The sequence below is a fragment of the Balaenoptera borealis genome (assembly GCF_965194805.1).
Source record: "Balaenoptera borealis genome assembly, chromosome: X".
Classification (NCBI taxonomy): domain Eukaryota; kingdom Metazoa; phylum Chordata; class Mammalia; order Artiodactyla; family Balaenopteridae; genus Balaenoptera; species Balaenoptera borealis.
Window position 1 is genome coordinate 47,024,842 of NC_138881.1, and position 26,106 is coordinate 47,050,947.

The 26,106-nt window shown below is 37.7% G+C and overlaps 1 protein-coding gene across 11 annotated transcripts in view; it reads right to left on the reverse strand.

The window, feature by feature from the left end:
- Positions 1–21,990, reverse strand: part of WNK3 (WNK lysine deficient protein kinase 3) — a 141,053-nt gene extending 119,063 nt beyond the window's left edge. For 4 of the 11 annotated variants that reach the window (XM_082376520.1, XM_082376512.1, XM_082376513.1 and 1 more), the window contains exon 1: positions 1,687–13,733. In XM_082376520.1, the coding sequence (XP_082232646.1) occupies positions 1,687–2,223 (537 nt within the window). In that variant the 5' untranslated portion in view covers positions 2,224–13,733. The other 7 variants (XM_082376518.1, XM_082376519.1, XM_082376515.1 and 4 more) reach the window with 7 other exon arrangements.
- Positions 21,991–26,106: the final 4,116 nt, after the last annotated feature.

Here is a 26,106-nt window from a genome sequence, read left to right on the forward strand (position 1 = left end):
ATATTGATCACAACCATGGTTATAATAGTGAAATATCGGAGAAAAATCTAGAAGTCCAACAATAGAGAACTGATTAAATAACTTATAAGGGCAGCTATTAAAAATAATGATGTAAATCTACAATTACCAGTAATGAAAAGATGTTCATGATAAGTTAAAAAAAAAGTTTTGTTCAAACCTTATAGTACGATTCCATGGGGGTTGCATACAGTCATATATACATTTATGCAAAAGAAAGAGTCCATAAAGATATATACTGAAATGTTTAAAGCATCCTCAAAGTAGTATAATTTCAGGTGATCTTAATGTTTGTTTACTCGCAGTATCTAATATTCCTACTGTGACACAGACCTTAAAATAAAATTCTTAAAGGGTAAAAAGGGGGTAAGAAGAAAACCAAGCAAACCCCACACAGCACATGCACACATCTTTCAAGAACTACTAGAATGGCTTGACTGCTAGGTAACTTGCATTCCAAAGAGTCGTCAAGGGACTTCCTACACTGGAAGCACTTTGAAAGCTTGTTAAAATTGTAGTCTTGCATCCCACCCCAGACTTACAGAAGAATCTCAGTCTCTGACAATAGTCTCCTGAATCTGCATACAAAGCAAACACTGACAGAGTAAGTGTTTTGAAACAAAAGGAGAGTAAAGTTTTTAAAAAAACAGAAAAAAACAGAGTAAAGTTTTGAAACAAAAGGCTTCCTAGAAATGCAGGGACCAAGACTAAATTTCAACCTATCTAAATGGCAATCTACAGCAAATTCAGAAGGCGTGAAATCATGGTACATACATACACACCCACACACAGAGACCACTGGAATCTGAACAACAAAAAAACCTGTACTTAGTGATTGGCTTTATTTAATCTTAATTTTAAGCATCTCTTGTGAACACTGACCATTTCCCATGAGCTGGCTGAGGTCACAAAGGTTTTCCTTATGTTTAACCTACATCTGTCTGAAACTATTCCTATTATAACCCTTTCTATGATGTTCTGTCTCCATTTAGTCCTTCATTAGTTACAAGTACCATATAAACATTTATTATGGAAATAAATATCTAGGTAATTCAACTATTCTTATGATGCTTTCACTTCTCCTTCCTAAACAACATTCCAGTTGACTAAGCTCAGTAGATTCTGGTGATTATTTCTTCCAGAGATCCTCTCTGAGGTAAACTCAAAGGCATGGAGAGGAGTTTATATTACTAGAAGCCCTCAAAGAAACAAGAAAACCATTTCCTGTTCTGAAAAACAACACATGAACCCCCAAAAGTTTGTTGAAAGAAAAAGAGAGATGGGAAATATCATACTGCATATATCCCTAACATATCACACTCTCAAATATTTAGCATAACAATCAACTCATAAGGCATACATTTACTAAAAGTTTTCAAAATGAGACATTAAGAGTTTCGGGAATTTCCTAAGGGTAATGAATTAGGAGCATTTCCCCAAAGAAAGGCAGAATAGACTTTTTCCTTTAAAACAGAGGGGAAAACAACAGGAAAAAAAAAGTTTGGCGTGAGCTCCTAAGAGGATCTAAGAAAGGAGCATAATTTCAGGGATGTGGGGACAAGTCCTTCGTTTTATTTTAATCCATGATACATTTTAATACTGGATCACTCAGAAGCCCAGGCCAGCTAAAACTGGAATTTATTAAAACCAAGAAGATTGTATACGCACCTGCAGCTCACACCAAGCAACCTCAACCCATGTTTCAGTGTCCAGTCCTTTATATACTGTTTTAAATGCTCCTCTTCCCAGCTCTATGTCAAATTTCAGGAACCTGCCACTAGGAGAAGTAGCTACAGCCTTCATTTCTGCTTCTTCTTCCATTTCCTTTTCATTTTTCTCCTTGAAACAATCTTTTGAGGATTCTGACATTCCCTTTGAACATTGCTCGTATTTAACTTCTTGTCTGCCTCTTAGCACATTTGTAGGAAGCTTTTCTACTCTTGGAATATTTGTTGCAGTCTTTATTCTCTCATCTTTGGAGGAAGATTCAGCAACTTTGTCATCTTCTGCCATCTCAACACTCTTTCGAAAGAATCTCTTCCTTTCTATAGTTGCTCCAGAAGCACAGAAGGTACTGTTTTTCTCCTTTAGTCTAGCTTCCACTGTCAAAGTTGCTGCAACCTGACGAACTCTGTTTTCCAATGAAACTCCATCAGGTTTCTCAGAATCTTCTGTGCTAGCTGGCTCCCCTGAATCAGTATCCATTGTAATTAAGGTTGGCACTAATATTTTTCCTGTTCCACTCTTCAGTCCAGTTGCATCTCAGGTATCAGAATTATCAGAATAGACTTCCTTTTCTGTGGTCATATGTTTCCATAGCAACCTGAAGGGGAAAAAAGGATATATTAAAATCACCCCACAAAGGAAATCATTAAGGAGAAAAGTCACCTGTTTAATCCCTTTTTTCTTAATAAGAAGTTTGTTCTTTTTTCTGTCCAATCTTAGCAACCAGCAGACTCCAGGGACTGTGTCTTATCTTGTTTACCACTGTAGTCCTCAGTGCTTAGCAGACTACTTGGCATATAGCTCAATATGTCTTCATATTGCATGAATGTTGGTTAGCAATCTAGTTCTCAGACCCTTCTATCAATCCATCATATTTTTTTTCCCAAGGGGCTCAAAATTCTTTTAATCAACTTTCTCAGGTATAATTGTCATACAGTAAATTACATGTGTTTAAAATGTACAGTTTGATAAATTTTGACACAGATGTACACCTCTGAAACCATCTCCAAAATCAAGACAATGAACATATGCTTCTCCACCAAGAGCTCTTACTCCTGTCCCTTTGTAATTCCTCTAAGTAGTCCATTATCTGGATATATCATAATTTGTTTATTTATTCACCTCTTGATGACATTTGGGTTGAATTTCACTTATGGACTATTATGAATAAGGTTGCTATGAAGATCTGTGTACAAATCTTTACATGGACATATACTCTCATTTATCTTGAGAAAGTACCTAAGAGTGGAATGGCTGTATCAGAAAATGTATGCTTAACCTTTAAAGAAACTGCCATCTGTTTTTCAAGGTGGTTGTATCATTTTGCATTCCCAGGAGTGGTACAGAAGAATTCCAGTTCCTCCATATCTTCATCAGTACTCTACACTGCCAAATCAATATACTTTGAAAGTCAATAAGACTAGTATTACCTGCAAATGAGAAAAGGTAATTAACAATGCCTCACTTAGGTAGAGAATTTTTTCTTTAACTTATTTTGACATAATTTTGGACTTGGAAAAAGACCTGCAAGAATATACAAAGAATTTAGTATACCCTTCACTCACATCCCCAAATGTTAACATTTTAGATTGGACATTTTTAAGTAAGAATAACTCTATTCAAAAAAAAAATAAAGAATAACTCTATTCACTTAACTAAAGGTAACTTATCCAGAAACCTCAAAAGCAAAGATCCATAAGTAAGACAAAAGGATTGCTAAGCAGACAAAAATAGGTAAAAATCAGAGAATTTAAGTAGGAAAAAGCCTTCAAAATTTTTTAACTGCAGAACTTTTAAAAAATGGAATCTTACTCAGAATCCTAATGTAAAAATAGAGGGGAAAGTAGTGCTGCTTTGGTATAATAACTTTAATTATAATGTCTGGTCACCTGGTTTCCCAAACTATAGAATAAGAAGCAGCAAAGTAGAGAAATGGGGTAATGAGTGTTCCTTCAGTCTTTTAAAAACCAACCCTAAGACAAAAAATATTACTAGAGACAAAGAAGGACATTTTATAAGCATGGAGAGATTAATTCACCAGGACAATATAACAATTATAAACATATACACATCTAACAACAGAGCCCCAAATACATTAAATAAAAACTGACAAAACTGAAGAGAGAAATAAACAATTCAGTAATAACAGTAGATGTTAATACCCCATTCTCAATAATGGGGAGAAAAATGAGACAGAAAACGAGCAAGAATCTGGAAAACTTGACCAATACTATCAATCAACTTGACCTAACTGCCATCTATAGAACACTCCACCCAGCAAGAACAAAATATACATTCTTTTCAAGCACACATGGAAACATCTCGAGAATAGATCATGTACTATGCAATAAAATAAATCTCAATAAATTTAAAAGGATTGAAACCAAAGTATGCTCTCCTACTACAAAAGAATTAAATTAGAAATGAACAGAAAAGGGTAAGGGTATATAGATCAATGAAATAGCATTGAGAGTCTAGAAGTAAACCTTAATATTTATGGTCAATTGATTTTCAACAGAGAGGCCAAGACAATTCAATGGGAAAAGAACAGTCTTTCAACAAAAGGTACTGGGACAACTGGATATCCACATACAAAAGAATGAAGTTGGACTCCTACCTCACACCATACAAGAAATGAACTCAAAGTGGAACATGGACTAAAACTATAAAACCCTTAGAAGAAAACATTAAAGTAAATTCTAGTGCCTCTGGGTTATGCAATGGTTTCCTAAGTACAATAGCAGAAGTACAAGTGATAAAAGAGAAAATTGAGAAGCTGGACCTCAACAAAATTTAAAACTTTTGTGCTTCAAAGGATGCCATCAAGGAAGTGAAAAGTGAAAAGGCTGGGAGAATATATGTGCAAATCATATACCTGAAAGGGGACTGGTATTCAGAATATATAAAGAATTCCAACAATTCAATAATGAAAAGATAAATAATCCAATGGGCTAAAGATCTGAATAGGCATTTCTCTAAAGCAGATATACAAGTGGCCAATAAACACATGAAAAGATGTTCCACATCGTTACTCATTAGAGAAATACAAATCATAATCACAAATACTACCCCATACCCATGAGGATGGTTACAATAAAAAAGACAAGACAGTAACAAGTGATGGTGAGGATATGGAGAAAATAGACCCCTAATACATTGCTGGTGGGAATGTACAATAGAACACAGTCTGGCAGTTCCTCAACAAGTTTAACATAGAGTTACCATATGAATACCATCTACCCAAGAGAAATGAAAACTTATGTCCACACAAAAACTTATACACAAGTGTTCATAGAAGTACTAGTCACAACAGCCAAAAGGTGGAAACAATCCAAATGTCTAACAACAGTTGGATAAACAAAATGTGTTATATCCATGCAATACAATATTATTCAGCAATAAAAAGAAATGAGGTATTGATACATGCTACAATAAGGATGAATCTTGATAACATTATGCTATGTGAAAGAAGCCAAAGGAAAGACCACGTACTGTATGGTTACATTTATATGAAATGTCTAGAATATGCAAATCTATAGAGACAGAAAATAGATTATTTGTTGCCTTGGGCTGGGGTGTAGGAATAGGACTGACTGCAAACTGGCACAAGAAATATTTTGGGGGTGATGAAAATGTTCTAAAATTAGATTGTAATCAAGGTTATACAACTCTATAAATTTGCTAAAAATCACTGGCATTTATATTGGTGAATTTTATGATATATAAATTATATCTCAATAAAATATGATGTCCTTAAGCATCTTAAAATATTGTGACTAAAATCAAAGCCATCATAATATCAAATATGCCTTTTTAAAACTATACTCTCTACCTCCCTCACCACCACCACCACCCCATTCTGTCCACTCTCCTTATCTTCTGCCTGGATTCCTGGGTTGAGAATCATTAGTCTGAAGAGAAAAGACCTGACAACAATAAAATGTAATAGCTGGTGGCCTAAGGGTAAACAATGAATAAGAAAAACAAATTTTAACAAAACAGGCAAAGAACTTCACTAAGCATAGTATATCTGGGGCCTTTTCATCATGGATCCAATAGCTTCTTGACCATAAAACAGAGTTTCAGAACTCAGGCTTTGGAGTGGGAGAAACCTGGAATCAATCATGGTTCTGCCTCTCACTCCTCAGAGATTTGGGGCAAATTACTTAACCTCATTCATTTTTTATTTCATTTGTGAAATCTCACAGGAATAATATGAAAATAAAATGGTAATATACATGTAAAGTACTTAGCACAGTGCCTGGCACAATATAATAATCAATAAATGGAAGCTTTTATTTCTTACCTCTTAATAACCCCTAAGGGCAGCACTATACTAAAGCGCTATACAACAACACTCAAGAAAACATTAAATGATTTTTCAGGAGACTATTTAGTAAAGCTGAAAAGTATATAATACATTCTTTTAAAGTTTTCCAGTAAGAAACCATGGTGGCATTGCTAAAGGGGTATGCTTCAGTGACCAGGGTATCTCTACTATACTCAGCAGTGCAGAAACATAGCTCAGTAAAATAGTCCACAAAAATCAGGCCTCAAACCTGAAGTCTCTACTGAGTTCAACGGCTATGTATCATAACCCATGTGTGACCATTATTTCCTTCATAAAATGATAACACATTGACTTAAGCCCTAGGAATATGTATAAAGACAATTGCAAAGGCACTTCTACAGAGATTGAAATTATAGGGAAAATCTCACAAATCTGTGTCCCATATGTACTCCTTCAATATATTTGATATATAACCTTGGAGCATTTGAGTTAAAAGCTCAAGATAAGTTTCCCCCTGTAGCTTATCATAGTTCTATCCATGGGAAATCCAGCATACAAACAGTACTTTGTCAATGACTCAATAATTTCTTCAACTTTTGGAACGAGCAATTGAAAGAATGCACATTTAAATAGTCAGAATTACACAGTAAATTTTCCACTGACAATCCTCTCTCTCTCTCATACATGTGTATTCATACCAATAAACATTTACCAAGTGCCAAGCACTGTGTCAGGGTCTGGGGATAAAAGAACAAAAGTCAGTCTTTGTCCTCAAGGACCCTACAGTTTATCCAAGCTTAAGATATACCACTGCCGCCTTCTAGTTCAAGAAGGTGAACTGAACACCTATATCTCTTGTACTTTCCAAGACCCTGAAAAAGTGATGGTAAAATAGTACAGAAGTATAAATCACAAGTCAAAGACAGGAATGGAAAATGGCATAGCAAATACAAGATTTCAACAATTTCTGACAGAGAGCAAACAGGAAAGAACTAGCTGATAACACAAATCAAAGGAATGCTACAACCTGAAATATGTAATAGAAAGGGTTCCAACCCGGGAGGGAGCTGACTTGCAGGGCAAAACCCCAGAGGGGTTCCACACTCAAAGAAGACTGATCCTAAAGAGAGCCAGAGTGAGAAAAGGGCTAAAAACAGGGGTTAACTGAAGGTCTGAATTATGACACAGTTGATGAACTCTCCCCCCAAAATGAAGAAATTCCTGCAGATAGAATACCAAATTCAACAAACTAGGAAGAATAAGGGCACCCTAGTACAAAGCCTTCTGCGCTCTGGCATTTGGGCCCTCCAAGTGTAAAAGCCAGCTGCCCACCCACTCCCCCCAAAACCAGCTGACAACCTGCCTAGGTACACAGAACTCCCAGTCAGCCCTTCTACTAGGTCATTCTTTAATACGAACAGAATCAGGAGACAGCCATATTGAAGAAAACATGTAACACAGAAAGAACAAGAACAAGAAAAAAATATCCTTGGAAGAGCTGAAATAATTCAAGAAACCATTTTTAATTTAATTTTTAAAATATAATCATAAGATTCAAAAATCAAAGAAAGAGGTATATAATGGACAGGTTCACTCCCAAATCTGTTTCCTATCCATTCAGTTCCCCCCCACTCTCCCACAAGTAACCACTCATTAGATTCTGTGTAGCCCTCCAGAGTTTCTTACAGCAAATAAGCAAATATAAATATATGTTCTTTCTCTCCCTTTCTACACTAAAAGTAGCATAGTATATACCAAGCTTTTTTTTATAGTCACAATAATTTAAGATACTGTTTTCCCTGTCAGTACATGAGATTCCCTCATTCTTATTTTTTAATACCTATATAGTAATAGTATTTGATTATTTGCTTATGACAGATAAAACTGCATATTTCATTTTGCATATATGTATATCTGTGTGTATATATATATGTAAATTCCCTGAAGTGGGATTGCTGGATCAAAGGAAATTTTCATATTTAACTTTTAATGAAGTATACTAATATACCCATAAGAGTAAACATAATTCATGTGTACCTTTATATAATGCTGCCAAACTGCCTTCCACAGGCATTGTACCAATTTAAACTCCCACCTGCAATGTGCAAGGTGTCTTTTACCCCACAGCCTTGACAACAAAAAAAGGTGTTATCAAACATTTTGATTTTTAACACTCTGATAGGTTTAAAAAAGGAATCACAGTGCGGTTTCAATTAGCAATTATCTCATGAGTGAGATTAAGCATCTTTCACATAAACAATAATTAAAGTCAGGAATAAGCCAAGAATTGCTATTATCATTGCTACCACTTACGGAAATAAAATAAGACATACAAATATTGGAAAGTAGGAGACAGAATTCAAAACTTGCAGATTATATGATTACCTAGCTAGAAAATCCAAGCAAATTCAACTAAAAAAACTATGATAGGAAGTAATGAGAGAGCTCAGCAGAAACGCTAAATGCAAAATCAACAAACAAATCAATAGCTTTGCTATACATCAGCAATAATCAATTAGAAAATGTAATTAAAAAAACAACTATCAGGGACTTCCCTGATGGTCCAGTGGGTAAGACTCCGCACTCCCAATGCAGGGGGCCCGGGTTCGATCCCTGGTCAGGGAACTAGATCCCGCATGCATGCCACAACTAAGAAGTCCACATGCTGCAACTAAAAGATCCCACATAGCACAATGAAGATCCCATGTGCTGCAACTAAGACCCAGCGCAGCCTAAATAAATAAATGAATGAATTAAAAAAAAAAAACCTATCCTAAGGTGAGGGTTCCAGGGGCAGGTGGCACCAGGAGGGGGCAGGAAGGGCTGGGTGCTCCGGAAGGAGGGCGGGTCACTGCAATTACTATAGATATAGATATAGAGATAGAGATATAGATATAGATACTATCCTGCTCATAAGAGCAACAGAGCTATAGAATAATCATCTAGGAATAAACTCAAGAAGAAGTATGCAACACCTATATAAAGAAGACTAAAATTTTACTGAAGTACATAAAATACACCTTTCTTTGGTAGAAAGACCCAACATTAGGATCTTCACAAACCCCCCTCTGAGATTATTCCAAAGTCAATGCAAGTTCAATAAAAATCCCAAAGAGATGTTTTTGGCCCAAACTGACAAACTGATTTGAAAAGAGTACAAGGAAAGCCAAGAAAATCTTGAAAAAGAACAATGAGAGTTTGCTTTAACAAATATTACTTATAGCTATAGTAAGTTAAACAATGTGGTTTCATCAGAGAAATATACAACTGGACTAATGGAGAACAATCAGTAGAGAAAGAGACACATGTATGTATGGCAATGCAGTCCATAGTAAAGACTGCATTTCAAATTTATGAGGAACAGATAGCATAATAAATGGTGTCAGAATAACTGGCTATCCATCTTTGGGGAAAAAAGTTAAAGCCCTACTTAAAACCAGTCACAGAAATAAATTCCAGGTAGATAAAAGGGTTAAACATAAAAACCAAAACTATTTAACTATGAAAAGAAAATATGGCAGAATATATTTCTAACCTGAAGAAAGGCTCCCTTAAAAAGATAAAATACAAAGACCATTAACAACAACAACAAAAAAATACATTTGGCCATTTGACCATGAACAAGGTTAAAAGATAGGCAACAGTCTGGGAGCAAACATCTGCAACTTGTATAGCAAAGCATTAATATCCAGAATATATAAAGAGCTAAAAAAAAATCAGTAAGAAGAAACACAAATGGACAATACATGCATGGTAGGGGGATGGCTCAAACTCCTTAGTAAGCAAGGAGATGCAAATTCAAATAATTCAATATCATTTTTTGTCTATCAGATGAGCGAAAATTATAAATCTGTTAATATCACATTTTGAGTGTGAGAAATTCAGCACTCCATGTACCGTTGGCAGGTAAACTGGAATAGCCTCTTCATATGGCAAATTCCAAATATCTAGTGCATACCTGTCACCCAGCAATTCCACTTCTTAGTATCTACCTGAGAAATATTCCTGTATGTGTACAAATACGTATGTACAAGGATTTTTTACTGAAGGATTTTTTATTGTTTGCAACATCAAAAAAACTGAAAAGAACTTACATATTCATCTATAAGAGAATGGTGAAATAAAAAGTGGTGCATCTATACTGCGTAATAATATGCATCTGTTTAAAAACTGAGAGATGGTTATACACTGATGTATAAAAATCTCCCACACATATATACTATTGAGAAAAGTGAGTTGTAGTACAACACATACATCATACTATATGTTAATTATATATTAAATATTATATATAAATACATATATAAAAGACAAAACTTTATGTTTCTAAATGTACTCATATATGTGTAAATGCATATAAAAAAGACTGGAAGGATATGCTCTAAACTGATCCTAGTGGTTAAAGAAGCATGTAGTATGAAATACTATGTATCCATTAAAAAGGATAAAGTGAACATATACATACTGACACTAAAAGAGCCTGAAGGGCTTCCCTGGTGTCACAGTGGTTAAGAATCCTCCTGAATGCAGGGGACACGGGTTTGAGCCCTGGTCCGGGAAGATCCCACATGCCGCAGAGCAACTAAGCCTGTGCGCCACAACTACTGAGCCTGCGCTCTAGAGCCTGCGAGCCACAACTACTGAAGCCCGTGCGCCTAGAGCCCATGCTCTGCAACAAGTGAAGCCCGCGCACCACAACGAAGAGTAGCCCCCGCTCACCGCATCTAGAGAAAGCCCACGTGCAGCAACAAAGACCCAACGCAGCCAAAAATAAATAAATCAAATAAATTAATTTAAAAAAATACTTGGAACCAATTTCTTAAAAAAAAAAAGAGAGAGCCTTAAGACATATTCTTTGGGAAAAAAGTAAGTCATAAAATACATATTTTTTATTTGTATATGCACATACATATGCATGTAAATACAGAGAAAAAGGACTGTACAAGTTCACAGTCAACTCTTAACAATGATTACCCACTGGGAGGGCAGGAAATTGGGTAAAGGGGGACTTGGTTTTAATTTACCTCTATATTATTTTAATTCATTAAAGAAGAATTGTCCATCAACAACCTGTACCAAGAACCAGTTAAAGATATTATAATTTCTTAAAATAACTGAAGGAAGGATAAAACAAATAAGGTATGTATAACTTATATCCAAATGAATATTATCACTTAACACTTATTGAGTGCTTTGTGCTAAGCACTCTAAGCCCTTCCATGCATTTTCTCATGTAATCATAAGACTCTTGAGGTAAAATTATTCCCATTTTACAAATGAGGAAACTAGGCTCAAAAAATTAAGTTAAACTTCCCTAAGATTACACAGCTAGTAAAAACCAGGGACAAAATTCAACCCAGGCAACTGACTCCCAAGTCCACTCTTAACTACTCATAATACAGGGTCACATATGACTTGGAGCCACATGCACACACTATACACAATCCTGAATTGCATAGATACATACACTGCACAACCACATCACATTAAAGATGCCCATTTTATGTGAAAAAATTTCTGGATCCATATTAGAAAAAGAACTGAAATCATCTCCATCTTCTTTCATCATCAAAATTAAACAATTTCTATCTACCAATCACCTACCCTGAAATCCCTAATTAACACTTTACTCTGCCTAACCCTTTATAACAGTGGTAGCCAAACTACATACAGCCCTCAGGCCAAACCTACCTCACCTCCCAGCCTGTTTTTGTGCAGCAGCTGAGTTGAGAAAGATTTTTACATTTTTAAATGGTTGAAAAAAAAATCAAAAGAAGAATAGTATTCATGACACATGAAAATTACTCAAAATTCATTATTTCAGTGTTCATAAATAGTGTTATTGGAACACAGCCATGCTCATTCATTTACATATTGCCTATGACTGCTACACAACAGAGCTGAGTTGTGGCAACAGAGACTCCATGGCCCACAAAGCCTAAAGCACTGTATTTACTATCTGGTCCTTTACGGAGAAAGTTTATCAAACCTTGCTTTATAATTTTCAAAAGAACTTCATCTATTTAACTCAATTACTCCTAACAACAACCCTGAGAGCTACTTGGTATTTTCCTGAATTCTGAAAATTAAGAAGGCTCAGAGAAGTTTAGTGTCTTGCCCATCACAGAGCTAGTAAGTAAAGGGGAGAATTCTGGAAGCCCAGTTTTCCAGCTCCGAATCCAACATACTTTCTACCACACTACCACTCTCTAAGAACCCAACCCCTTCTGACTAACCAATGAGTTTAGACATTTGGTGCTAAAATTTACCAGATGGGGAGAGACATAAAAGCTTTACACTGGTGGGAAAACATATCTCAATTGAGAAACGTTGACGCCAAAAATAGATTAATAGGATACACTGCATTTCATATGTAGTTGTATAATTTACAAAGTATATTTTCTCATTTATTAGCAAAGAAACTCTGCTAAATAGGTAGTGCTTTTGTTTTGTTTAGTAACAAATAAGGAAATATATAGACTTGCATAAGATTATACTAAGGCAAGACCAGAACCCAGGCTGACTCCTACTCCACTTGGGAACACTGTCTCTTCTCATAAGGAATGTACCTGTTGTTTCTTTCCTTAGAAACAAAAAGCAGTAACTCATATTCTAAATAGTAAGAAACTAAAGTGTTATTTTAGAAAGGATAAATTAACAATTTAACAAAATAATAACAGAAGGGATACTCTTAACATCTGGATCTCTGTTCAGTCACCTCCTCAAAGAAGGCTTCCAAACTAACCACATGAGCCAAAGAGGCTCCTCCCTAACATCCCAGCACCCTTTAAAAATTTTTCTTCTTAGCATTTATTTTCTGAAATATTTGTTGACTGTCTGTCGTCCTCCACTGTAATGTAAGCTCAAAGATGGCAGGGTCATTGTCGGCTTTGCTTCCTTTTCATCTATTCCCAATACATCAACCCTGGCAAACTGGAAGAACACAATAAATATTTGTTGAATGAATGGTAGAACCTACATATACACTGGATAAGTTATACTTATAATTCACAGATTCAGAGTAAGTTATCAGTGTATTTGAAAGGTTCCTTCGCAAATAAACCACGCATCTTCAAAAAGAGTTTTTTCTCTTGCCAGAAAGACACCTTCAAAGGCGAATTCAATGGAAATGCCACAGTAGCCCAGCAGGACAAAACTTATTCTCTGGGCAGCAGTGGATATAATCAGAGATGAACTAGCACCTTATAGGTCTTAAGGCTGATCAAGCAGATTTTCCATTCTTGTATTAAAACACATCCCCTAATTTTTTTTAAATTTCAAATAATTGTCCCTATTTTAATTATGTTTAACTAGAGGCTGAGATTTAACAACCAATTGTGCTGTGCTAAATTTTAATTCTCATTTCTACAAGAAAACAAACTGAAATAATCTTACATTATCCCTAAATAAACAGAATAATATATGGTGATTATAGTCCAAGTTACAAGTAAAAAGTCTCCACAAGGTACTGACTGTTATATGTTTTCGTCAAGAAGTTGGCTCACAATAATAAACTATATAACACATACATATGAATTACTTTTAGCATAAATCTAATATCAATTTCTGGTAATTATAGACTAAATCTGCTTTTTTCCCTAGGTTTAAGCAAAGATTTCACCCTACACAAACAATTTAAAACAACACTAATATTCTTTACAAAAAAAATCACTTTACAAAAAAGTAAAGATCACTTTACAAAAAAGTAAAGATCACTTTACAAAAAAATCACTTATGGGGCAGTCCAGTGGTTAGGACTCTGTGCTTTCACTGGCAAGTGCGCAGGTTCAATCCCTGGTCAGGGAACTAAGATCCCACAAGCCGTGAGGCACGGCCAAAAAAAAAAAAAAAAAAAAATCACTTATGTAACTTTAGCATAAGGATCATCTAGCTTGCCATACTGAAGTTTCCTGATCATAAAAGTCTCATTGACTCATAAAGAGTTTTAGAATCCCCACACTTCAAATATAAGGCCTTCAAAAATGCATTTAGAAACATTTCTTCCCCACAACTACCCAAAGAGTGATTAGATATCGCCACAAATAGCTTTACTTAACTAACATACATGTATAGTATTATTTATTATCTATTTTATAGTTTAAAAATCTTCAAGTTAATCTACATGCAAAAGAATGAAGCTGCACCCTTACCTTGTACCAGATACAAAAATTAACTCAAAATGGATCAAAGACCTAAATATTAAAGCCAAAACTATAAAATTCTTCACAGAAAATATAAATCTTCATCATCTTGGATTTGGCAGTGGTTTCTTAAATATAACACCAAAAACACAAGCAACAAAAGAAAAAGATAAATTGGACTTCATCAAATTTTAAAACTTTTGTGCACCAAAAAACACTATCAAGAAAGTAAAAAGAGACATACAGATGGCCAACAGGCACACGAAAAGATGCTCAACATCACTAATCATCAGGCAAATACAAATCAAAACCATAATAAGGTATCACCTCACACCTGTCAGAATGGCTATTATCAAAAAGATAACAAGTGTTGGTGAGGATGTGGAGAAAAGGGAACCCTCATGCACTGTTGGTAGAAATGTAAACTGGTATAGTCTCTATGGAAAACAGTATGGAGATTCCTTATAAAATTAAAAATAGAACTACCATACGATCCAGCAATTCCACTTCTGGGTATTTATCTAAAAAAACAAAAACACTAATTCTCAAAGATATGTGCATGACTATATTCATGGCAGCATTATATACAATAGCCAAGATATGGAAGCAACCTAAGTGCCCATCAACAGATGAATGGGTAAAGAAGATGTGGTATATATATATACACAACAGAATATTACTCAGCCATAAAAATACTGAAATCTTGCCATTTCAACAACATGGATGGACCCAGAGGGTATTATAATAAGTGAAGTAAGTCAGACAGAAAAGGACAAATACTGTGTGATTTCACTTATATTTGGAATCTAAAAAGCAAAACAAATGAACAAACACAACTAAACAGAAACAGAGTCACAGATACAGAAAACAAAGAGGTGATTGCCAGAGGGGAGGAGGTTGTGGGGAGGAGAGAAATAAGTGAGAAAGATTAAGAGGTATAAACTCCCAGTTGCAAAGTAAATGAGTCACAGGTATGAAATGTACAGTGTGGGGAATATAGTCAATAATTATGTAATATCTTTGTATAGTGACAGATGATAACTAGACTTATCATGGTGATCACTCTGAAATGTACAGAAATATTGAATCACTATGTTATGAACCAGGAACTAACATAGTGCTGTAGGTCAGTTATACTTCAAAAACAAACAAACAAACAAACATAGAAAAAGAGATCAGATTTGTGGCTACCAGAGGCGGGGATAGGAGGATGGGGAATTAGATGAAGGTAGTCAAAAGGTACAAATTTCCAGTTATAAGACAAATAATTACTAGGGATATAATGTATAACATGACAAAAATAATTAATACTTAGGTAACTGTATGTTATACATGAAATTTTTTGTTTTGTTTTGTTTTTTGGCCGCATTGTGTGGCATGCAGGATCTTAGTTCCCCGAACAGGGATCAAACTCGTGCCTCCTGCACTGAGAGCACAGAGTCTTAACCACTGGACTGCCAGGGAAATCCCCGTGAAAGTTGTTAAGAGAGTAAATCCTAAGAGTTCTCGTCACAAGGAAAAAAAATTTTTTTCTATTTCTTTAATATTGTATCTATATGGGATTACAGATGTTCACTAAACCTACTGTAGTAATCATTTCATGATTGTTAAGTAAAATCATTATGCTGTACACCTTAAACTTATACAGTGCTGTATGCCAATTTTATCTCAATAAAACTGAAAAATAAAGTAAGAAGACAACTCACAGAATGGGGGAAAAATATTTGCAAATCATATGTCTGATCAGGCCCTAGTATCTAGAATATACTTTTAAAAAACTCTTACGGGACTTCCCTGGTGGCACAGTGGTTAAGAATCCGCCTGCCAATGCAGGAGACACGGGTTCGAGCCCTGGTCTGGGAAGATCCCACATGCCGTGGAGCAACTAAGCCCGGCTGCCACAACTACTGAGCCTAAACTCTAGAGCCCACGAGTCACAACTACTGAAGCCTGGTCACCTAGAGCCCATGCTCCGCAACAAGAGAAGCCACGACGATGAGAAGCCCACGCACCACAAGGAAGAGTAGCCCCCGCTCGCCACAAATAGAGAAAGCCCGCACGCAGCAACGAAGACCCAACGCAGCCAAAAATAAATAATTAATTTTTAAAAACTCCTACAACTCAACAATAAAAAGATAGACAACCAAATTTAAAAACGGGCAAAGGACTTACATAGACATTTCTCCAAAGAAGAAATTCAAATAGCCAAGAGCACATGAAAAGATGTGAAATGGGAATCAAAACCACAATAAGATATCACTTCACACTTACTAGATGGCCATAAAACACACACACACACAAACAAAACCCCCCAAAGTAACAAACGCTGGGAAAGATGTGAAAAAATTGGAACCCTTAGACACTGAGGATGTAAAATGGTGCAGCCACTGTGGAAAACAGTTTGGTGGTTCCTCAACAAGTTAAACACAGAATCACCATATAACCCAGTACATACCCAAAAGAATTGAAAACAGGTGTTCAAACAAAAACTTGTACACAAATATTCATACCATCATTGTTCACAAAAGCCAAAAGGTGGAAAGATCCCAAATGTCCATTTTGAATAGATAAACAAAATGCAGTATATCCATACAATGGAATATTATTCAACCATAAAAAGGAATGAAGTACTGATACATGCCACAATGTGAGTGAACCTCAAAAACATGTAAAGTAAAAGAAGCCAGACACAGAAGACCATGTATTATATGATTCCTTTTATATGAAATATCCAGAATAGACAAATCAATAGCGACAGGAGATCAGTGGTTGCCAGGAGCTGGGGGAAAAGAAGAATGGGGAGTGACTGCTTAATGGGTACAGGGTTTCCTTTTGGGGTGATGAAAATGTTTTGGAACTAGATGTGCAACAACATGAAGGTACTTAATGCTACTGAATTGTACACTCTAAAATGGTAAATTTTATGTTATGTGAATTTTATCACAATAAAAAGTTACGAGGTTAAAACACAGAAAACAATTTCTTCATTTCTAATTTTTAAAAAGTTCATGAAAAAAATAATATATTCCTTGAAGAAAGGGGCATTAAAGGCTCACTTTTGCAGTAAGTTAATCTCAACATTTTCCAAACCAAATATCTCATGACAAGCTCTACCAAAACAATTAAAACTGGCATCAAATTCTACTTTTGAAGCTTTGGGAATTTCTGTATGAATGCCTTTATAGATGTCCTTTACAGCTATCAAATATGTCCTAACAGTGCCATAAATTTTATGATCTCAAACAAAAATGGAAAAGACCCACCCCTCTGAAAGTATTCTGGCTTTTAGCCAAGAGACATAATCAGGTATATCTGCAAATAGAGCTGGTCTACTTATACTAAGATGGGAGACTGAGAAAGGAAGAGTTTTTTCTTGCACACAACCACCCCCCCCACACACACAAACATATACACAAAAATGTAGGCCCTCCATTAATTATTTTTAAGTTAGTTATCTGACTAGAAATTTGATAGCAATAAAACAGTTCTCATCTTTACTTCTGACTACTCTGGTTCTGTGCAACCACTGGCTTTATCATTTCCTGGCTAAGTGATGGACACATTAATGAAAAGAAATTCCCCTAGGGAAGAAAGTTAAAGTCCACATTACAGAAATTTAACTCCTAAAACACTACAGAATAATTACATCAACAAATGTAGACTTGTGATATGGGTGGGGATCAACATTGGTCTAGAAGTCAGAACTCCAGGGTCGACCACTTACTTACTAGGGCAAGTCTTATTTTTCTGAGCTTTATTTTCTCTCTCAGGTATAAAAAGGAAAATAACTTTCCTGCCTGCTTCCCAAAAGAAGTACAGTAATAAGAATATGTACAAGGTGTGATAGGACCACTAAAGAGGGGCACCTAACCTAGCCTGGTGGAGGATGCTGGGAAAAGGAAAAAAGGGGGAGCAGGAAAGGCTTTCAGGAATAGCTAATGACAGAGGTTAGTATAAAAAGAATGAATTCAAATTCAAAGGAAAGGGGAGAGATCAGAAGCAAAGCCAGAGAGATGAACACCATAAATCTGCTTATGCTATTCCCTCCTTGGTAAATAGTCAATGGCTCCTAACTCTGCAGGGTAGTCCTTCATCTCAGCCTCAATCTAAGATTCCAGCCTTATCTCATTCCACTCCCCAAATATACCATGCCTACACTTTCCTGCCTCAGTACTTGAATGTTCTTCCACTCCAGGAACATCTAGTTTGAAACTGGGAGACCAGCTTGCCTGCCAGAGTTGATGCAACATTTCCAGGGTTTCATGGTGCTTTTATACTTCTACTCTACTGCTTAATACACTAAGTATTCATTTAATCTAAGAGAATATGAACATTGTATCAACTTTTATATTTAAACTCTGAGTAGCCAAAACAAGGATTACGCTCTTTCAAACATCAAAGCAGAATAAAAGAAAAAGGGCATGTTCTCAAATTTGCAACATTTCCAAGATAAATGAATATATGTCAGTAAAGTTTGTAAAAAGTAACCATGAAAAGTTAAAAATCCATAAACTATTAATCTTGACCCATAAAAGAATGAGACCATCACAAGACGTCCTTAACAGAAGATATGAATTTAGAGAACAGCACGTCCAAGTAATCTGCTGTAATTTAAACTCACACCAAAAAGCAAGTGTCAATTTTCAAACAAGATAAATTCAGATTAACGAAAAAAATCATGTAGAATTATTTTAGCATTCAAAATCAGCATTTTAGTTATCCTTTAATGCAAGGTATCTTTCCTTTGGACTGTTGACAATTTTTAAATTCATCAATTCAAAGGATAAAGACTGTCTAGAAAACACCTGCTGCTCTGTATCACATACAGAGACCTCTTTAAAAGTTCTTTTGGTATTACAACTTACTATAGATGAAAAACAGGTAACAATGCCTCCCAAAATTGAATGCAATCACCACCATACAGAAGATTTTCACAACTTAAAGGCTATTTATCATACAATTGCTTCAGTCCACAGTAACTCTTAAGAAGGAATAGCCATACCACTTGCATCTGTTTTGAGGGTTCAATTTCATTTTAACAAGATCTACCAACTCGCAAGATAGGGAGATACACACGTGCAGGATTTCCACCTACACCCCACTACATAAATGTTTCACCATTCTTAACTACTCAAACAAGACCTCTTTCAGTACAGTGAAGCCACCTCACCACTTTTATCCTAACCCCATCATACCATCTCCTCCCCATCCCCAACCTGTCAGTCACAAAACACACCGTTCCCAAATAATACCTCTCAATCTCCTTGAACCTAACCCATTTACACAACCAGGCAGCAGTATCCCTCACAAGATACAGTCCTATCGACCTTCACACATCAACTGAATCTCTAAATTAAATCCACTTTCCCTCATCCCATTATATACTGAAACTCAACTTCGAAAACCCGAAGAGATCTTCCCTTTCAGTAGCCTCAACCTCACTTAAATTATCACTCAGTCCTTTGTCAACCGTCACCCGGCCCCCTCACGTAACCTCACCTTCTCCGTCCCCTAGTCTCCCATGAACTCCCAAAGTTGCCACCCCCACAACGAAAAAGACAAAAAACGTACCTCACCCTTAAACCTGCCCTTCCCCACTTTCCCCCTCTGATTTTCCTCTCCGCCTCTTGGCTCACACGGAAAGCAGCTCCGACAACCCTGAAGATCCGAGCCCGGCCTCGTCCCACACGTCTTGGTGACGGCAACCACCCTGCCTCGGTCAAGCCGCCCCCCACTAGGGTGCTTACTCTGAACAGACTCTTGGCCGCCGCTGCCTCCCTCCATTCATCCCCGGCCCATTCATCTCTCAACCCAATCCCAGACACGCCCCCCGGCCTCCTCCCTCACTCCCAGCTTCCCGGCCGGCCCGGGACCCTCACCAGATTAGAAGCTCTCGCAGAGGGAGACTCTCTTTTCGCTTCTCCCTCGCCCTCCTTCAAGCCTCCGCTCGCCCCTCGACTAGCCACACCGTAGAACACACAGATACACAAACCACCTCCTCTGATGCCGCTTACTCCCCTCCTCGATGTCTCGCACTCCACTCCGCGTACTGTGCGCGTGCGCGCGCGACCGTCTCCGCGCGAGCCCACCGGACCAGCTACGGCCGGTAGGTAAAGAGCGGGCGGGGTTAGGGGAGTGGGGTACGAGCGCAAGCTCGCGCTCGCCCGAGAGCTGGGCAGGCGCACGCGTACACCAGTCAGGGAATTCAGATGGAGAGGAGAGGGGGACGGAGGGGGGCGGGGAAGGGAGTGGAGGAAAGGAGGGGGGAGGGGCGGAGAAAGCCGACTGAGCAGCCCCAACTCCGAACGGCCCCTATCGCTGCGAGGTGCCGAGTGGCTAGCCAACTAGAGCATGTGCACTCTTCCCCCGCCCTCCTCAGCGCAGCGGGAGAGAGGGATGCGCGTCGAGAGAAAGGATTCTCTCCCTTCCGAAAAGAAAATCTGTAAGGAGCCACGCGTGACACCTCCTGTGTGTTCAAAAGCTCTCTCTCCACGGCTGCTTTACCCTCTTCCCCTCCAAAAAAAGAGTCCAAGCACACACTCGTTCCTAGCTACCCACCGCCCACTCTCAGTTCTCCATAAGCCGCTAAATGCGGTCGCTCTGCCGCGATGTGGCACCCCCAGCACCTTTTCACCCGCCACCCCTAACTCCATTTTTCCAACTCTCGGCTTCTCTCGCGAGACCCATACCTGCCGGCTTCGGGATTAGAAGTCGAAGCACAGATTTACAAATACCTGTCTCCCGATTACGTTGCGAGGGCAACGGCCATGGCATGTCCCCCCTACCCCCCAGGACCGCAGTGCGCGCGCGCGGGGGCTGGGCAACGACGAAAGCGGGGATGGGAAAGGAAAGCTATGAAACGGATTTTTGACGGCATGTAACCGCTAGGCCTGGGCACGTGCCCTGCGCCTCGCGGGCGGGTGCGGTGTACCCTGGGAATTGTAGTTTTTGTTCCCACCTCCAGACCCACTCCCACCTCAACCTTACTTAGGCCTCCGTCCGAGAGGGGGATTACTGACGCCATTTTGCCAGGAACAATGGCCCTCGGCCCAGGCAGTGGAGGGTGGGGGAGGGAATAATGTTTTAAGGGTTAGGTTAACCTCCCCTGGCCCCTCGGTACCATAGCAACCCCTCAAAAACCTGGCCACGCCCCCTCGCAGCTCCGCCGGGCTCCAAGAGTGCGCGCATGCGGAAAGGCCACCTCCCCCTGAAGCTGCCTTTCACCGTCACCTACCGTCCACCTCCCAGATTCTCTAGTTAGTAGTGACTGATAACTTCTTCGAGCTTTCACTACACGTTAACCTCCGCGCAGTGGCTTTATTTAAGAACTGCTTCCTGCACTATCAGGTGCAGTACAGAGTCCTTTCTGTCATTCTCCCAAGAGCGATCCTGGCTCCACAGAGTAGGAAACAGGCTCAGGAGGGGAAAATGGACAAGTTCACACAACTATGTATGGAGGAGTCAGAAGTTGAACCCAGGTGTGTTCACTCCAGAGCCCATGAATTTTTCAATCCCTCAGGTTGCATCTGGTGTCAGAGACCCTGAACAAAAGCTCCTAAAGGGCAGACTTGCCCCTCAAGCCTCAGCAGGATGCCTTGAGGGTAGGAGGCTAAATGGAAAATGCCAGACTAGTATTTTCAAATACCCAGCCTCAGGGCCCTATCACTGAGCTATACTAATCTCTCCTCTCCCCACCATTTTCTTTTTTTTTTAACATCTTTATTGTAGTATAATTGCTTTACAATGGTGTGTTACTTTCTGCTTTATAACAAACTGAGTCAGCTATACATATACATATATCCCCATATCTCCTCCCTCTTGGGTCTCCCTCCCACCCACCCTATCCCACCCCTCTAGGTGGTCACAAAGCACTGAGCTGATCTCCTTGTGTTATGCAGCTGCTTCCCACTAGCAATCTATTTTACATTTGGTAGTGTATATAAGTCCATGCGAGTGTCTCAGTTCATCCCAGCTTACACTTTCCCATCCCCGTGTCCTCAAGCCCATTCTCTACGTCTGCATCTTTATTCCTGTCCTGCCCCTAGGTTCTTCAGAACCATTTTTTTCTTTTTAGATTCCATATATATGAGTTAGCATACGATATTTCTTTTTCTCTTTCTGAATTAACTTCACTCTGTATGACAGACTCTAGGTCCATCGACCTCACTACAAATAACTCAATTTCGTTTCTTTTTATGGCTGAGTAATATTCCATTGTATATATGTGCCACATCTTCTCTATCCATTCATCCGATGATGGACACTTTGGTTGCTTCCATGTCCTGGCTGTTGTAAATACAGCTGCAATGAACATTGTGGTACATGACTCTTGTTGAATTATGGTTTTCTCAGGGTATATGCCCAGTAGTGGGATTGCTGGGTCGTATGGTAGTTCTATTTGTAGTTTTTTAAGGAACCTCCATACTGTTCTCCATAGTGGCTGTATCAATTTACATTCCCACCAGCAGTGCAAGAGGGTTCCCTTTTCTCCACACCCTCTCCAGCATTTATTGTTTGTAGATTTTTTGATGATGGCCATTCTGACCGGTGTGAGGTGATACCTCATTGTAGTTTTGATTTGCATTTCTCTAATGGTTAGTTATGTTGAGCATCCTTTCATGTGTTTGTTGGCAATCTGTATATCTTCTCTGGAGACATCTCTATTTAGGTCTTCTGCCCATTTTTGGATTCGGTTCTTTCTTTTTTGGATATTGAGCTGCATGAGCTGCTTGTAAATTTTGGAGATTAATCCTTTGTCAGTTTCTTCATTTGCAAATATTTTCTCCCATTCTGAGGGTTGTCTTTTCATCTTGTTTATGTTTTCCTTTGCTGTGCAAAGGCTTTTAAGTTTCATTAGGTCCCATTTGTTTATTTTTGGTTTTATTTCCATTTCTCTAGGAGGTGGGTCAAAAGGATCTTGCTGTGATTTACGTCATAGAGTGTTCTGCCTATGTTTTCCTCTAAGAGTTTTATAGTGTCTGGCTTTACATTTATGTCTTTAATCCATTTTGAGTTTTTTTCTGTATGGTGTTAGGGAGTGTTCTAATTTCATTCTTTTACATATAGCTGTCCATTCTTTTACATGTAGCTGTCCAGTTTTCCCAGCACCAATTATTGAAGAGGCTGTCTTTTCTCCATTGTATATTCTTGCCTCCTTTATCAAAAAATAAGGTGACCATATGCGTGTGGGTTTATCTCTGGGCTTTCTATCCTGTTGCATTGATCTATATTTCTGTTTTTGTGCCACTACCGTACTGTCTTGATTACTGTAGCTTTGTAGTACAGTCTGAAGTCTGGGAGCCTGATTGCTCCAGCTCCATTTTTCTTTCCCAAGATTGCTTTGGCTATTCGGGGTCTTCTGTGTTTCCATACAAATTGTGAAATTTTTTGTTCTGGTTCTGTAAAAATGCCATTGGTAGTTTGATAGGGATTGCATTGAATCAGTAGATTGCTTTGGGTAGTATAGACATTTACAAAATGTTGATTCTTCCAATCCAAGAACATGGTATATCTCACCATCTATTTGTATCATCTTTAATTTCTTTCATCAGTGTCTTATAGTTTTCTGCATACAGGTCTTTTTTCTCCTTAGGTAGGTTTCTTCCTAGGTATTTTATTCTTTTTGTTGCAATGGTAAATGGGAGTGTTTCCTTAATTTCTCTTTCAGATTTTTCATTATTAGTGTATAGGAATGCAAGAGATTTCTGTGCATTAATTTTGTATCCTGCTACTTTCCTAAATTCATTGATTAGCTCTAGTAGTTTTCTGGTAGCATCTTTAGGATTCTCTATGTATAGTATCATGTCATCTGCAAACAGTAACAGCTTTACTTCTTCTTTTCCAATTTGAATTCCTTTTATTTCTTTTTCTTCTCTGATTTCTGTGGCTCAAACTTCCAAAACTATGTTGAATAATAGTGGTGAGAGTGGACAACCTTGTCTTGTTGCTAATCTTAGAGGAAATGGTTTCAGTTTTTCACCATTAAGACCAATGTTGACTGTGGGTTTGTCATATATGGCCTTTATTTTGTTGAGGTAAGTTCCCACTATGCCTACTTTCTGGAGGGTTTTTGTCATAAATGGGTGTTAAATTTTGTCGAAAGCTTTTTCTGCATCTACTGAGATGATCATATGGTTTTTCTCATTCAATTTGTTAATTTGGTGTATCACATTGATTGATTTGCGTATATTGAAGAATCCTTGCATTCCAGGGATAAACCCCACTTGATCATGGTGTATGATCCTTTTAATGTGCTGTTGGATTCTTTTTGCCAGTATTTTGTTGAGGATTTTTGCATCTATGTTCATCAGTGATATTGGCCTGTAGTTTTCCTTTTTTGTGACATCTTTGTCTGGTTTTGGTATCAGTGTGATGGTGGCCTCATAGAATGAGTTTGGATGTGTTCCTCCCTCTGCTGTATTTTGGAAGAGTTTGAGAAGGATAGGTGTTAGCTCTTCTCTAAATGTTTGATAGAATTTGCCTGTGAAGCCGTCTGATCCTGGGCTTTCGTTTGTTGGAAGATTTTTAATCACAGTCTCAATTTCAGTGCTTGTGATTGGTCTGTTTATATTTTCTATTTCTTCCTGGTTCAATCTCAGAAGGTTGTACTTTTCTAAGAATTTGTCCCTTTCTTCCGGGTTGTCCATTTTATCGGCATATAGTTGCTTGTAGTAATCTCTAATGATCCTTTGTATTTCTGCAGTGTCAGTTGTTACTTCTCCTTTTTCATTTCTAATTGTATTGCTTTGAATCTTCTCCGTTTTTTTCTTCATGAGTCTGGCTAATGGTTTATCAATTTTCTTTATCTTCTCAAAGAACCAGCTTTTAGTTTTCTTGATCTTTGCTATTGTTTCCTTCATTTCTTTTTCATTTATTTCTGATCTGATCTTTATGATTTCTTTCCTTCTGCTAACTTTGGTTTTTTTTGTTGTTGTTCTTCTTTCTCTACTTGCTTTAGGTGTAAGGTTAAGTTGTTTATTTGAGATGTTTCTTGTTTCTTGAGGTATGATTGTATTGCTATAAACTTCCCTCTTAGAACTGCTTTTGCTGCATCCCATAGGTTTTGGGTCATCGTGTTTTCATTGTCCTTTGTCTCTAGGTATTTTTTGATTTCCTCTTTGATTTCTTCAGTGATCTCTTGGTTATTTAATAGTGCATTGTTTAGCCTCCATGTGTCTGTATTTTTTACAGGTTTTTTCCTGTAGTTGATATCTAGTCTCATAGCGTTGTGGTCGGAATAGATACTTGATACTATTTCAATTTTCTTAAATTTACCAAGGCTCGATTTGTGACCCAAGGTATGATCTATCCTGGAGAATGTTCCATGAGCACTTGAGAAGAAAGTGTATTCTGTTGTTTTTGGATGGAATGTCCTATAAATATCAATTAAGTCCGTCTTGTTTAATGTATCATTTAAAGCTTGTGTTTCATATTAATTTTCATTTTGGATGATCTGTCCATTGGTGAAAATGGGGTGTTAAAGTCCACTACTATGATTGTGTTACTGTCGATTTCCCCTTTTATGGCTTTTAGCATTTGCCTTATGTATTGAGGTGCTCCTATGTTGGGTGCATAAATATTTACAATTATTATATCTTCTTCTTGGATTGATCCCTTGATCATTATGTAGTATCCTTCTTTGTCTCTTGTAATAGTCTTTATTTTAAAGTCAATTTTGTCTGATATGAGAATTGCTACTCCAGCTTTCTTTTGATTTCCATTTGCATGGAATATCTTTTTCCATCCCCTCACTTTCAGTCTATATGTGTCCCTAGGTCTGAAGTGGGTCTTCTGTAGACAGCATATATATGGGTCTTGTTTTTGTATCCATTCAGCCTCAGCCAGTCTGTGTCATTTGGTGGGAGCATTTAACCATTTACATTTAAGGTAATTATGGATATGTATGTTCCTCTTACCATTTTCTAAATTGTT